The 14,484-nt window shown below is 39.9% G+C and overlaps 1 protein-coding gene across 1 annotated transcript in view; it reads left to right on the top strand.

Annotated features, from left to right (window-relative positions):
* CFAP47 (cilia and flagella associated protein 47) overlaps positions 1-14,484 on the top strand; it is a 550,869-nt gene that overhangs the window by 15,108 nt on the left and 521,277 nt on the right. The window contains exons 4-8 of the mRNA XM_030305764.1: positions 4,632-4,770; positions 6,980-7,208; positions 7,654-7,814; positions 9,680-9,807; positions 12,233-12,468. Coding sequence (XP_030161624.1) covers positions 4,632-4,770; positions 6,980-7,208; positions 7,654-7,814; positions 9,680-9,807; positions 12,233-12,468 — 893 coding nt within the window. The remainder of the gene's footprint in view (positions 1-4,631; positions 4,771-6,979; positions 7,209-7,653; positions 7,815-9,679; positions 9,808-12,232; positions 12,469-14,484) is intronic.

A 14,484-nucleotide genomic window follows, 5' to 3' on the forward strand; every position in this document is an offset into this window, starting at 1 on the left:
TTAAAGAACATCATGGAAAAAGCATTATTATTTTAGCATGTGTGGAATTGCAATCATTTCCCTTTTCCCCTCAGTAAGCTTGAATATTTGCAAAGACATTTTCTACTCCCGTGGTATCATGTGGAACAGTCTTTAAAGTCCCTAGTGTGATCTTCACATACCATTTCCGTGTTTGTAACAGCTACCTTAGAACTCCTCAAACTTTAGGTTTACTTGGGTTATTTTGCCCTAGCTATATGACCTTTCTGTTCCTCTTAATGCCCACTCTTCCCCTTTCCCTGATCATTAGCATCATCTCTCTACTCTCTATTGTCTAGAAAAGCCTACCATCATCTGTAAACCAGGAAATTTGCTAAATTGGACAAAGTCCAGTACTGGTCCTTGAGATCCTCCTTAACTACTCAGAGAAACACACACTACTTATTCTCAACACATATTGTTTGTTTTCTTGGAAACTGATGTCATGGAATCGCAGTATAAGTTTCTTACATAATACAATGCTGGGTATATCACAGACATTCAATAAACCTTTGTGTAATTGATTTGGTTCAGTGATCTCTCAGTATGAGTAAAGAATCGTTACTTGTATGTCAACTGTACTTGAATAAAAAAATTCTTTAAAAATAATTTAACCAGGATATTATAAAAGAAAAAAATGATTTGCCATTTTAGTACATAAAAAAACAGGGGCGTCTGGGTGGCTCAGTCGTTTAAGCATCTGACTTCGGCTCAGGTCTCGATCTCAGGCTCAGATCTCGGCTCAGGTTCGTGAGTTCGAGCCCCACTTCAGGTGAGCTCAAGTCCCACTCTGGGCTCCACACTGTCTCTCTCCATCTCTGCACCTCGTGGGATTCTCTATTCCTTTCTCTCTGCCCCTCGCTCACTTGTGCTCTCTATCTCGCTCTCAAAAATAAATGAATAAATAAATAAAATAAAATAAAAATAAAAATAAATTGTTAAGCTTTCAATGAAAGGTTATTCAACTTAGAAGTAACCTGCTTAGGGGCGCCTGGGTGGCGCAGTCGGTTGAGCGTCCGACTTCAGCCAGGTCACGATCTCGGGCTCCGTGAGTTCGAGCCCCGCGTCGGGCTCTGGGCTGATGGCTCGGAGCCTGGAGCCTGTTTCCAATTCTGTGTCTCCCTCTCTCTCTGCCCCTCCCCCGTTCATGCTCTGTCTCTCTCTGTCCCAAAAATAAATAAAAAACGTTGAAAAAAAAAATTAAAAAAAAAAAAAAAAAAAGAAGTAACCTGCTTAATCTCCTATGAGCATTCTGAAGAGTCTCCAAAACAGTCATCTGGAGACATGGAGACTGGTTTATCCTTGGTACGCTTAGACCCAAGGAAGCCTTTAAAAAAAAAAAAAAAAAAAAAAAAAAAGCATACATAAGAAATAACAATGACCTTGGGTATGTGACTCTTGATTTTTGGTTAGCATCCTATAAAACTAGACTGTGTGCCCTGGCTTGATCTTAAAAATACTTTTACATGAAAATCTACTTCATAGTTTCTAAAAGTATTTGGGAAGGATAAAGGCAAGGTAACCATGTATACTTAATCACCTTCTCTAGAGAAGGTAAAGCAAGTCTCATTCAAAAAACACAGATCTGTTCAAAGGACCGTCATCTCAGTCCCAGCTGTAGGTAGCCTTGCAGGCCATGTGCTTCCCTAAATCACATCAGTGGACAAGGCTAAGTGTTTATTTTACATGACTTAAATAGCAACATTTCAGACAGTTGGCCCCTGGTGTCTTGAAAAAACAAAACAAAACAAAACAAAACACAAAAGCCAAAACTTTGGCTTCTATGGCTCCTCACTGGCTTATATAAAATGGAGGTTCAGGTTCTGGAGTGAGGTCTTCCAGGGCCCAAATCTTGCTTATAACATTTACTGGCTAGGAGGCCCTAGGCAAGTATTTACACTTCCTGGACATCCATTGTAGAGATAAACATAGTGCCTGCCTCCTACAATTGGGATGGTAATTGATAAAATACTTAGCACACTCTCTGATATATATTAAGTGTTCAATAAATGTTCGATTTTGATGTTAGAATTATTTTTTTTCCTACTGCCTCCCTTCAGTTCTCTTTTGTGGATTGCTGTCCCTTTGTTTTGGGTTCCTTAAATGTGAGTGTTTCTTAGGGTTTGCCTTAGGCCCACCCACATGTTACTTCAGTCTATACGCTCTCCCTTAGGCAATCACTCTCATTCCTGTTACCTCACTGGGCTCTATCTCTATCCCACACTTTACATTTCCTTCAGGTTTCTCACACTTAACACATCTAAAACCAAACTCCTCGCCTTTCCCCCAAAACTTCTCTCTCTCTCTCTCTCTCTCTCTCTCTCTCTCTCTATCTCTTTTTCTTAATTAAATGTCACCACCATGTACTTGGGCCTGTCAGAAAGTTAACAAAATCCTTGACTTCTTCCTTTTTTTCACCTCCTACCCCCTTAGTCAGTTACTCAATCCTGTTTCTTCACTTCCTAATTACCTCAGTAATCCTCTTTTTTCTGGTGCATCCTCACTTGTCTACAACAGGCCATCATCATCTTTTGCTTAGTAATCAAACCAACTGAAATGATTTCTCTGAAATCCCTTATCTCCTTCTAGTTCATTCTCCGAACATCAGCCAGGGTCCTATCTAAAAAGAAATGAGAATTTGATGACAGAAATTCCTTTTGTAACATCCTTTCTTCAATGACACCCTTCCTTTAAGCTGATGTCCTTTTATTGTTAGTTTTTTAAAAATAAAAGTCAAATATTTCATTATTACTAGTGGTGTTAAAGTTATATAAGATGCATTAGTGTTTGTGTAGCCACTCTTTTAATATATTTAGAAGACTGAACAATGTTCTTTCAGTTTCGGGTTGTTCCTAAAATAAACTTTTGAAATACTTAAACTTCTTTTGTCAAATTATATCAAAGTGGTTACAATATAGGAACTATCTCACTGACTCAGCCTTACCTGGACTCACATAATTTGCCTTTTCTGGAGAATTGAGTCAATAATACTTATTTATTTGAAACAGATATAATTTTATAAATTTTTGTTTTACGACAGAAAAAAAACACCCTTAAAGATTGTTCTTAGCACTTGTCTGAAGTGATTGGATTAACAAATTTTGTTACTGTGAGTTTGTTTGCCTTTTCTATCAGATCATCTCTGTACTTAAAAAAGTTTTATTACCTTTCTTATATTTTCAGTACTTTTATGATGCTAATATTTTATTTTCCTAAGCTAAATGAATCATTTTTGAAAATTTCATCAAATGTGATTTAAAATTGGTAAATTGGGAATTTGCCAAGTTGTTCATGTTAGCAGCATGCTCATTTGTGTTTATATTGTATAATATTTATATTGCACATTAAGGAAACATGACTGGCTACTTCATTTGTTGGGCATATTTTGAGCTCTCCACTTGGTGCTAGGCACTGTGTGCAGTGCTAGGACCACAGAGATGAGGAAGACATAATGTGTGATCTCAAGGACTGCATGCTCTAATACACGCACTAAACATTACTACAAATTATTCACTGTTTCTGTTTTCAGAATAAGAGAATAAGACGTATTTGTAACTTCCTTCTCATATGCTATTTGATTCTTAGAAACACATTCCTTTTACTCTTTCCCTGTGTGAACTGCATGAATTCATTTATCAAAAAGTGATGGGGTGCCTGGGTGGCTGAGTCAGTGGAGCATGTGACTCTTGATCTGGGGATTGTGAGTTCGAGCCCCACATTGGGTGCAGAGATTACTTAAATAAATAAATCTTAAAAACAACAACAACAACAACTGACAATGGCTATGAGTGTGAGCCCTTAGGTCAGAAGCATCCAAGTGAAAATCCAAGCTCTATTAGTTTCTAACTGTAGTAGTCAGCTATCGCTATGTAACAAACCACCCCATAATTCTGTATCTTAAAAAGGCAATTAGTTTTTAATTGTTTATTTATATGCAGAATGGCTAGAATTCAACTTATCTAAGCTGTGCTCTGCTGGGTAGCTCTGCTTCAAACCTAGGCAGTCAGGAATGTTCTGTTACTGCAAGTCTGTGAGTCAGCTGGGGGCTCTGCTCCACATGTGCTCATTGTGAAGCACAGGCCATACGGACAGTAGCTACTTAAGTACTTTACACGGTAGAAGTGCAAGAGAACATATGGGATTGGAGATGGCATGTTGTCCCTTCTACCCACATGCTATTGGCCAAAGCGAATCGCATCATCAGGCCGAACATCAAGGGGTAGGAAAACATATTTTGTCCATGGTAGTGTAATGGTAAGATGCAGAGAAAGGTCAAGAATTGGGGTCAGCAGTTTAATCTACCATAATACTTGTGTCTTTGGATAAATCATTCAACCAGTCTAAGCTTCTGTTTCCTTATTTATAAAATGGAGTTAATGATTAAACCTATATCATAGAAGCACTCTGAGGATTATACAGACTAACATATACAAAGTCCTAACAATCAGTTCACATCTGTTGGGTGACCCCAGAGACTAAACTTACAATTAAAGCTGTGATTCTTGGTCCACGATAGACTGTATACTCTGTAATGTATATCTGACCCTTATTAAGAATGTGAATGTAACACTGTATGGATCCAGATGTAAACCATCTGCTCTTGTTCTCCTTAGGTACATTTAAAACAGAATACCAGGGCCAATTGCCCATTGTCATTTTTCCAAGTAATGGTGTTGTGGAGTCCAAGTCATCAGTGATTGTTAAAGTGGATTTGTGTGCAGACCAGCCCAGAATTGTAAATGAAGTGGCAAAGTAAGTATACCATGGTTCTTAATTCTAATGTAGTACTTAATACTTTCCTTTTTTACTCTTCGGATATGCCTACTGTCTTGAATGTATGTTAGCTTCTTTGTTCTTTCAGTCAACATTTGTTCATTGAGTCTCGACTGTTTGCCAAGCACGGGAGGCTCAAAAATGGGAAGAGCCAGAGGATGGCCTATGGGTACACATAACAGGGGCTCCTGGTTTGGATTTTATGGGGGTGAAGGAGTAGATCAGGAAAGGGCTCCAGTAAGGATGTGATAGCATACCCAAAGAAGTATTGGTGAGTAGGAAGTAGCCAGGCAGAGACAAGTGGTGTGATCTGAGCTGAGTGTGTGTGTGTGCGCGCGTGCGTGTGCGTGCGTGCATGCACGTATAGGGGCGGTGGGTATTGGTGATGGGGTTGGGTTAGAAGAGTAATTTCAGACAGAGCAAGTAGAAGACTTGAAATCTTGGAGGTGAATAGATGGTGTTAGACACTGAGAGAGCTGAGGCGATGTAAAGGCAGAGATGGAGGTGAGGAGTGATGTGAGATGAGATCAGAATGGTGCAGGGTCTGGTAAAGGACCTCATAGGACAGCATGTTTTAATGCTGTATGTCTCAGTCCATTAGTGGCATGTACAATGACTATAATGGGTCACCACTAGTATCAAAACAGTGAAATAGAAAATAGCAGAATGCATGTCATATAGTAAGGACAGATGTTTTGCAAAACTTGTTTTGGGTATGTGTATGTGTGTGTGCCTGTGTATGCATGTGTGTACATGTGTGTGTGCTTGTAGTGTAAGTACATGTCTTGCTGGAGGTCACAGCCAAAAAAAAGTTCGAGAAACATCTGTGAGCCCTGATAGAAGCTTAGGTTTTATTGTGAAGGCTGTGGAATCTCAGGAAGATTTTAAGATGGGAGTGTGGTGATTAGTTTGCAATTTAGAAAGGTTGTGCTGATAACAGTGGACACAACAAATCAGGGAGTACATATGTGGAGGGGTAGCCTGACTATAAACTGTAATAGTACAGCAGAAGGGAAGTGATGAAGACCTCAGCTAAGGTACAAATCAGGCATATGGAGAGAAGTGTGCAGATTGGAGAAATATTATGGAGGCAGATTTAACTAGATGTAGTGACTGGTTATAGAAAGGGAAGGTAAGGGGAAGGACAGGTCTGTGGGAGGGGATCTTGAGTTCAGGTTTAAAATGTAGGAATTAATTTGCTTTGCAGAATCCTGTGTCGCCTATTAGATTTACCTACCTTGAGTCCCAGAAGCAATTTGGTCTAGGTATATTGGCTTAAGGATTGTCAGTGGATAAATTGTAGATGAAGCATGAAGTCGAAAACAACTTTGACAAGGAGGATAGAGTATAAAAGAGTGGGAGAGAGACACCATTATTCATGGAATATATAAAATATCCAAGTCTTAGGAGAATGAAAAGATAAAGACTGAATAAGTTAGAAGGAAACTGGCAAAGTATGGCGTCAAGGAAGCTAAGGGAGGAGAGATGTGCATAGATGGTATCAGCCACTGCCAACGTGATGGAGATGTAGTGTAAGATAAGGACTTGAGTGATGGTTGTGGAGTGGTCAGTTATTTGAGGTATTTGATGGGATGAGAGTTAAGAAGATTGCATTTATGCCAGAGGGGGATAAATGTGCATGTGTGGGCTGTTTCAAAAGGGAATTGAAATCAGTCTGGGAAGTGAAGCTTTATGGCGGGATCTTCATTTCAGCAAACAAGTGGGATTTTGCTGACATACTTTGCTTCATAGAGAATTGGGTTATTAGGATGGGGATGAGGTTGGCTGTTGGACTTGGGAGAGTGGGATGAGTTAGAAAAGAATCTCAGAATTCTAGAGCTATAGGTGGACATCTAAATCATCCCATCTAATTCTAGTGTTTATGAAATAATTGGTGATATGGACCTTGCAGTAAGTCCTTTTTTGGAGTCAATTCATATGATTATTTTCCAACTCTCTTGTTTCTTGGGGCAATGAATTAGGTTGTATGTATGCCGTTCTACTGTGCAGATTCAGACAGAAGGACATGACATTCTCTGGCATGTACGTGAAAGGAACTGCTCTTAAGCCTTTGAATTTTAATTATAATGTGATTTTATAAAATTTCTGTTGATCCAAATACTTAGGAGAAAAATTAAGTATATAAAATTCTACTTAAGATATACATGTATAATTTATTATCTTGTAGAGTAAGTTTGCAAGGTCGTCCAGATATGCTCCTGAGGGTCAAAGCTCATGTGGTTGAGCAGATTATTGAATTGCTAAACATGAGTGGTGACAAGAAGTTGGAATGCATACACTTTGGTTCTGTTTTCTTCGGAACTTCAAAAATTGAACATGCACTTCTGTACAATAATAACCCAGAACCCATAAATTGGGTGGCCATAATACAGGATGATTCAGTTGGAGAAGAACTGGTAAGTAAACAGTGTAACAGGGGAAGATCGGGCATTATGTTTTGAAACAGATTGTTTTGAACTTATTAATAACCAAAAAGCTGTTAAATTATTCTAAGTATGTTTTAATGTGCAGATAGATAGGATTCCCTTTCATGTGTCTTCAAGGATAACCTCAAACAATTCTGTAAATTAAACTAACATTGATAGTAATATATATCTGAAGTACACCAGACAAGTGCTTCTTATAGATTAGTAGCTGGTTGTGGGGATTTCTGTTCTCATGAATTTTTTAACAGTTTTTAAAATTTTATAATGTACCTTGGTCAAATTTATATATGTTAAAGACCTACATATTCTTGATCTTCCATACTAAAATTTCAATAATTATTTGATGATCTCCTCTTGAAATATTTTATTTGTGTTCTGCCTTAATATTCTTTGTATTTCTGATTTTATATTACAGGGTACTAATATTCAACAAAGAACAGATGTTGCTTTAAATAATCTCCCTTACTTAAGCCGAATAAAGAACATAGATGTTACCACTTTTATCTCCTGTATTCCTAATGAAGGGAGGTTGCTACCTTATCAAAAGACCATAATTACATTTTGTTTCAGCCCAAAGTAAGCAAAAATTCAATTCTGGTGTTTGTTATTAATTGAAAGTGTATCAATCAGACATTCATCACATTGATTGTAAGAGTCCAACTTGTCAGAATGTGCAAATCAGTGTTTTCTTATTACGGCTCTAAACATTTCAAACATGGTTAATATAATTTCCAATATTTAAAAATTTTGTTCTAAATATTTCATGTTAGATTGTGAATTGTTCCAGACCTTGTAGGAGTGGAAGCTTTGTGTTGTTTTTGACTATGGTTCCAAATGAGTCTGTGCAACCAAGACCTGGTTGTCCCTGTAGGCCCATGTGCAGGGGCCTCCAAAGAGGATGCTCTTGCCACAGCAGAACATTTGCCAAGTAGCGTGAATATTAAGCCTATAGCAGCCGCTGGAATCAACCATACTTGTTTGCTGAAATTCATACAGACTTTTAGTACTTTTGCCAGTGTATCTATTTTTTTATAATTCTGTGTACTTGGTTTGGTTATTTAGTTTGAAAATATATTTGGAAATGCTGTTTTAAACATAGACTAGCAACTTCAGTTCTACTTGAGTGGTTGCCGTGTGTGGTAATAACTGATCCAATTGTATGCTTCCCTTTGTGAGAAGGCAATGTTCAATGTACTTCTCTCTCTGGCCACAGAGTCACTTGATGTTGATATCAATTGTAGAGGACTGAATTGTGTTTTAATTTAAGGAGGGTAATCAAGTAATTGTTGGTTCTATTTGTACGATCTGTAATTGCCTTCTGAGTCGTATCTGCCTGCGGGAGATTTCTTTGGTCAATGTGTAAGATTCTCTTGAATACACAATCTTTGAAATTCTGTTTTTTTTTCATGGCAGCATGTTAACTTTATTTGAGAGTCTAGCATAAACTCATAGGTATGAGTATGATTGGAAGTCTTAGTTAAATAAGTTTTTACTGTGCTATTTGCATCTCTGTGTAATATTTCACGTCAGTCTATTTTTGTGTGTATATTTGAGTACCCACTGCTAAAAAAGCTAACCTCTAGGTAAGGCAAGTAAAGACAGTTTACTTACGTCTATGAAGTAACCCATCTCTCACTTTGGTCCCTTCCCTTCCCTTCCCTTCCCTTCCCTTCCCTCCCCTCCCCTCCCCTCCCCTCCCCTCCCCTCCCCTCCCCTTCCCTTCCCGATTTGACTGTTACAAATCTTGTTCTCCTCTAAGAATGTGGACAGTGTGGCTAGCAATATGTGCTTAGGCCACAGGAGGAGACAGATAAGGAACAGAGGTTTGCGGTTACACCCAGGGGTAAGAAGGACTATTGTAGAGAATTGAACAGAGTTCTTAATTAGCAATGAACTCGGCCTGGAAAGAAAATCCTTTACATAGAAAGTGGCATTGCAGCTGGACCCTGACAACTTAGTGTATTTAAGTTACTTTTGACTTGCAAATGTTGTCATGAACTGATTTTCGGAATCTTTCCATTTTTGTGGCCTTCTTTTGGCGGGTCTCTATATCCTGGGCAGTAATTTTGGAAAATGGATCACAATTAGATTTTCTTTACTGATTTTTCATATGTTTGCATAGATTTAAGGATTGTATTGATCCTTTATGAGAGGTAATAGAGTGTATCATCTTTGCTTTAAAAATAATTGATGGTAGGGGCGCCTGGGTGGCTCAGTCAGTTAAGTGTCCAACTTCAGCTCAGGTCATGATCTCACAGTTTGTGAGTTCAAGCCCCGCATCAGGCTCTGTGCTGACAGCTCAGAGCCTGGAGCCTGCTTCAGATTCTGCATATCCCTCTCTCTCTGCCCCTTGGCCACTTGCACTCTGCCTCTCTCTGTCTCTCTCAAAAATAAATAAACATTAGAAAAATTAAAAAAAAATTGATTGTAATTTTTTACAGGCTAATTATTGATGGTAAAAAGAATTACGATCCTTCACATAGGCAAGACTATGCTCTTTTTTTGAGATTTGAGTCTGTGGGAAGTAAAGATGGATTTCTGAGAGATGATAACAATAAAACCATCAAAAGTAAGTACAAAATGAACATAAGCATCAAATATGTACAGTTTAAATTGTTTAAAAGTTTTTACATAATATTTGTAGAGGCAATTTAATAAAAATATTACTGAATAGAACAAAAATGCAAACATTCAAGGGATCTTAATGTCTTTTGTGACATGTTAAGAAAGAAGTCAACCTCAGAATCATTTCCATAAAAATTTTCCAAGTTAGAATTTAGATGACTTTATTATTTTTAAATGACATTAGATAAACATGATATCTAGCATGCATATGCCTTGCAGGCTATGTGTCAAGATGCGTTGCCCTTTTTATATTCTTAGGCAATATTAGATGGGCTCTAGTGAGGAAAAATGGAATAAGACTTGGGAGTTCAGCTTAGCCAGACAGATCAAAGAGAAAATAAAGATAGAGACAGGTGAGGGATTGAATCTAGAAAGATGAGTCCAGAAGATTTGTGTGTCAGGATGAGTGATATCATTGAGCAAGGTTCAACTGGTTTCCTAGCACAGAAGTTGCGTGTCTGTTCCTACTTGTGTCATGGTTTGTGACTTGAACTCTGTCTGCCTGTCATAGACAGAAGACTTGTTTGAGTCTTGCAAGTTAATCTGGTTTTGAATGGCTGGAGATGGAGATGCTAGGCTTGCATTAACGGTAATTTAGAGTCTGGGATTGCCTAGTAAGAGCATCATTGAAGAAATACACATTCTTCTTTTGGATTCTAGCTACAGTGCTCTCCTACAAACCTGTTCTTTCATCCAATTAGAGCCCACAATGTATAGTTCCTACCTTCTCTCTAGTGTCTTCAAAACTCCGTGTTTATGTTATTGCCCAGATTATATTCCCTTGTCCATTAATTTAATCGTCTTTTTCCCTGTACACTTAAGTTTCTTGGCCCATATCCCATAGTGACTGAGTGGCAAACCTCTAACCTGATTAAATTCAACTCTTAGCCTACCCTGGGTCAGTACCGGGGAAGCTAATTGTGCTGGCGCAAAACACAAAACCATGCCATGAGGTTTCACTTTTTAATCTGTAATCACTAGCCTCTAGTGGGTCCCACAATATGAGATCAGTATCACACACCTTCCCTTCTCCCCTCACACCTCCAAGACTTCCTCCTTCATCTTTACTCTAAACTTGTAAATACATTAAGTGACCTAGCAGACATTTCCACTTGGGTATCTACTAGGCATCTCAAACCTAACATGTCCAGAAAAACCCTCCTGGTTTCCCCATAACCTGTCCCTCCTACAGTCTTTCCTTGTCTCAAGAGATGACCATTTTATCACTTCAGTCGCTCAGGCCCAAAACCATTTATCGCGTGTTCACTTTCCTATTCTATATCCAGTTCATCAGCAAATTTTGTTAACTCTTCCCTCAAAACCCTATGTTAAATCTGTCCATTTCTCACCCTTCTTCTACTACTCTTACCCATCCACACATGGTTTCTTAGGGTTTTTGCAACGTGCCAAGCAAATTCCTACCTTAGAGTCTTTGTACGTGCTCTTCTGTTGTCTGCAATATGCTTTTCCTGATTTTTGCAATATGATTTTGCAATATGAATTTTGTCCTGAGTTCCTTTATATTTTTGCTCACATGTCTCCCTATCAGAGAGGCCCTTTTGGACTTTACCATGTAAAAGAGCAGCACAAGACATTGTGCTCTGTTTTACCCTTGTAGGAGAGGATAAATAATTTTCCCTCTACCTCTGGGTTCTTGGTTGAGACCTTCCTTAATAAAAGACAGAGTAAGAGGGGAAAAAAACCAAAAAAGCAATAACAGAAATTTAATAACATGTATATATCTGGTATACATGGGAGAGACCCAGGAAAACTGAGTAACTCCCCCCAAATGCCCAAGCCATCACTTTAAATATCATCTACAGCTAAAGACATAGGATGTTGGGGTGTGGGAGCCAGTTATAAAAGTTTTCAGATAAATCACAGTAAGGCTGTGTATGGTTGTTAGGCAGATTTAAGTGTCTGCCTTCTTTGATAAGAGTTTCTTCCCCGTAGTTTTCAGAGCTTTTCGTGTGTCTGCTATTAAAAATAGTCAGCTTAAAATAATCCTTATACCAAAGAAGCATATTTTTGGGTGCCAAGTTGTGCTCCCCTTCACCCTACATTACCTTTCTCCATATCACTTATCCTTTCTGAAATGTTATTGTAAGTGTTGCCTCACTAGAATATAAAGTCCATGAGAGCCAAGAACGGTGTCTATTGTATTCACTGCTGTCTATTGTATTCACTGCTGTAGCCCCACGGCTTAGAGCAGTACCTGGCATACAGAAGGCACTCAGTAATTTTGTTGAATGGAAGATTGAATGAGCTACCCATGTCTCATCAGGTCTTTCAGATGACACTATTTGGACTGAGCAAATATATTCTGGATTCCCAACACTTTTTATGTTAAAAAGCTATTGTTTTTATAGGTGATCGATTTCGGAAAGTGGAATTAGCACTGACGGGCTCAGGACTTCCTGTCATTCTACACTTTGATCCTGGAAATTTCCTTAATTTTGCACCTTGTTTTATGGGTGAACGTTCAGAGACGGTGTGTATTATGCAAAATCGATCCAAGTCACTTTCCGTGACGTACCGCTTTAAAAAAACTGCACATTTTAAAATTGATCCTGAAAGGGGCAAGATTGATGAAGGATGTATCCAGGTAAGATAATTATTCTCTGCTTTCACATGCTTTGAATATTTTAATATTTGCTAAAAAGACATGTAGAGGATTAAAAACTTCATTTTGTTCCATCAAGATTATAAATTGTATCTCTTCTATGGCCTAGTTATGAATACTTCTGTGTTGGCACTTATGCAGTATCCATAATTATTTGTTAAATGTCTTTCACGTGCCAGGAAAAGTATTTGACACTGTAGGGAATGTAAAGCAGTACAAAACATGGTTATTGCCTCTAAGGACTTTTTTTATTTTATTTTATTTTTTGGCATTGAGGGCATATTTATTTATCTATACCCCAGGAGACAGGCCCCAAAACTGAAATATCCAGCATGAAGCCTTGGCCTCCTGCCTTGGGTGGGTGTGGGCACAGGTCCTGAAGCCTTTGTCTAGGACAGTGGACACCAGACACCAGAGGTGGGATGCTCCTGGGCCAGTAACTGCTGAGAGCAGAAAAAAGCGAAAAGGAGGTAGGACCCAGCCACTTGTCCCAATCCCAGAGATGCTGAGAAGACTGCAAGATGCTTTGGGCCTCACCCCTACACTGAAGGTTAGCCAAGCTGGGATGCACACGTGGGGGACAAGTGGAAGTCCATTGCCACAAGAGCCCACGCTACAGTTAACCCAAGGCAGAAGAGAGGGGGCTGGCAGATTTGGCTATGTGGGATCCAAGCCTTGCTCTCCTGTGAGGTGAGGTGGTATGGGGGAAACCAGCCACTGTAGTCTGACTGCTTGCTGAGGGGTGGGTTTCTGAGCCTTTTGCATGAGTGCATGCCCCTCGTCCTCCCAACTTTTCCGAGGCTGATGCAAAAGGCGCCCTGTAGCCCCCAGTCGTGGGCATTATGTGCCTGAGGCACGGTGAAGGGTGGCCGGTGTCAGGGCAGGCTCGCCTCAGGTTTGTCATCGCCAGCATCAGGTGGGTAGGAGGTGTCTGAGCGCAGGTCCCAGCGCAGGGCTTGGGTCTCTGCACAGGTGCATATACTCCTGGAGTGACTCATGCAGGCCCACAGCCCCACCATCCCCTTGCGCGGTGTCACGAGGTGGGTTTTGCATGGGCACTGCTCTTAGTGTAGTGGGGCCAGACTAGGATGCAGGATGCACAGCTCAGCTCCTTGTGGCTGTGGCTACATCTGCTGTAGACTTGCTTCCTCTCCTCCTGGATCCCTGCTGGCCGCGTGCCAACTGCAGAGGCCATGTGGTAGTGGTGGCAGCCCCGCTCTGACACAGGTGGTGGTGCCCCCTGCCTTGGTGGAGGGCAGCTGGTTCATGGTCCCGCATTAAAGGATGCTGTCTCCTTTCCTCCAACGCTCCTCCTACTGAGGATTTTTTTTAATGTTCTAAGGAAGTATAAGACATAAAAACAGTTATGGTTTAAGAAGAATGCAAAATGTGTGGCACCTGGGTAGCTCCGTCGGTTAAGTGTCCAACTCTTGATTTGGCTCAGGTCATGATCTCACAGTTTGTGGGATCCAGCCCCATGTTGGGCTATGCGCGGACACTGCGGAGCCTGTTTGGGATTCTCCCTCCCTCTTCCTCTCTCTCCACCCCTCCCTGCTTGTATTCTCCCTCTCAAAATAAATAAGTAAACATTAAGAAAAAAAAAGGATGCAAATGTGTTGCAAGAAGTCTGTAATAAGGTGATCTAGAAACTCAGAGGACAGTGTTTTTACTTCCAGCCAGGTAGCAAGGTCTTCCTATGATAGTAACATGAGCCTGACCTTGAAGGTTGAGTAGAATTTTCAAACTGGAAACTGATGATACTTAATTGACCTAGGGCTTTTCCTGCTGGTGTGGAGCCCACAAGTTGAACTCTGAGGAATACCAGTGAGTACCAGGTCAGGTTCTGTCTTTCTCACTACTCAGATAACTCTTGCCCTTATCCTCTAAACCACAGTTGACTGACTATGGTCCACAGGCCAAATCTGGCCTGCTGCCTGTATTTTTAAGTAAACTATTATGAGAACATAGCTGCTCTTATTGTCTGTTGTCTCTGTCTGC

Source organism: Lynx canadensis, chromosome X (genome assembly GCF_007474595.2).
Source record: "Lynx canadensis isolate LIC74 chromosome X, mLynCan4.pri.v2, whole genome shotgun sequence".
In the NCBI taxonomy this organism is placed as follows: Eukaryota; Metazoa; Chordata; class Mammalia; order Carnivora; family Felidae; genus Lynx; species Lynx canadensis.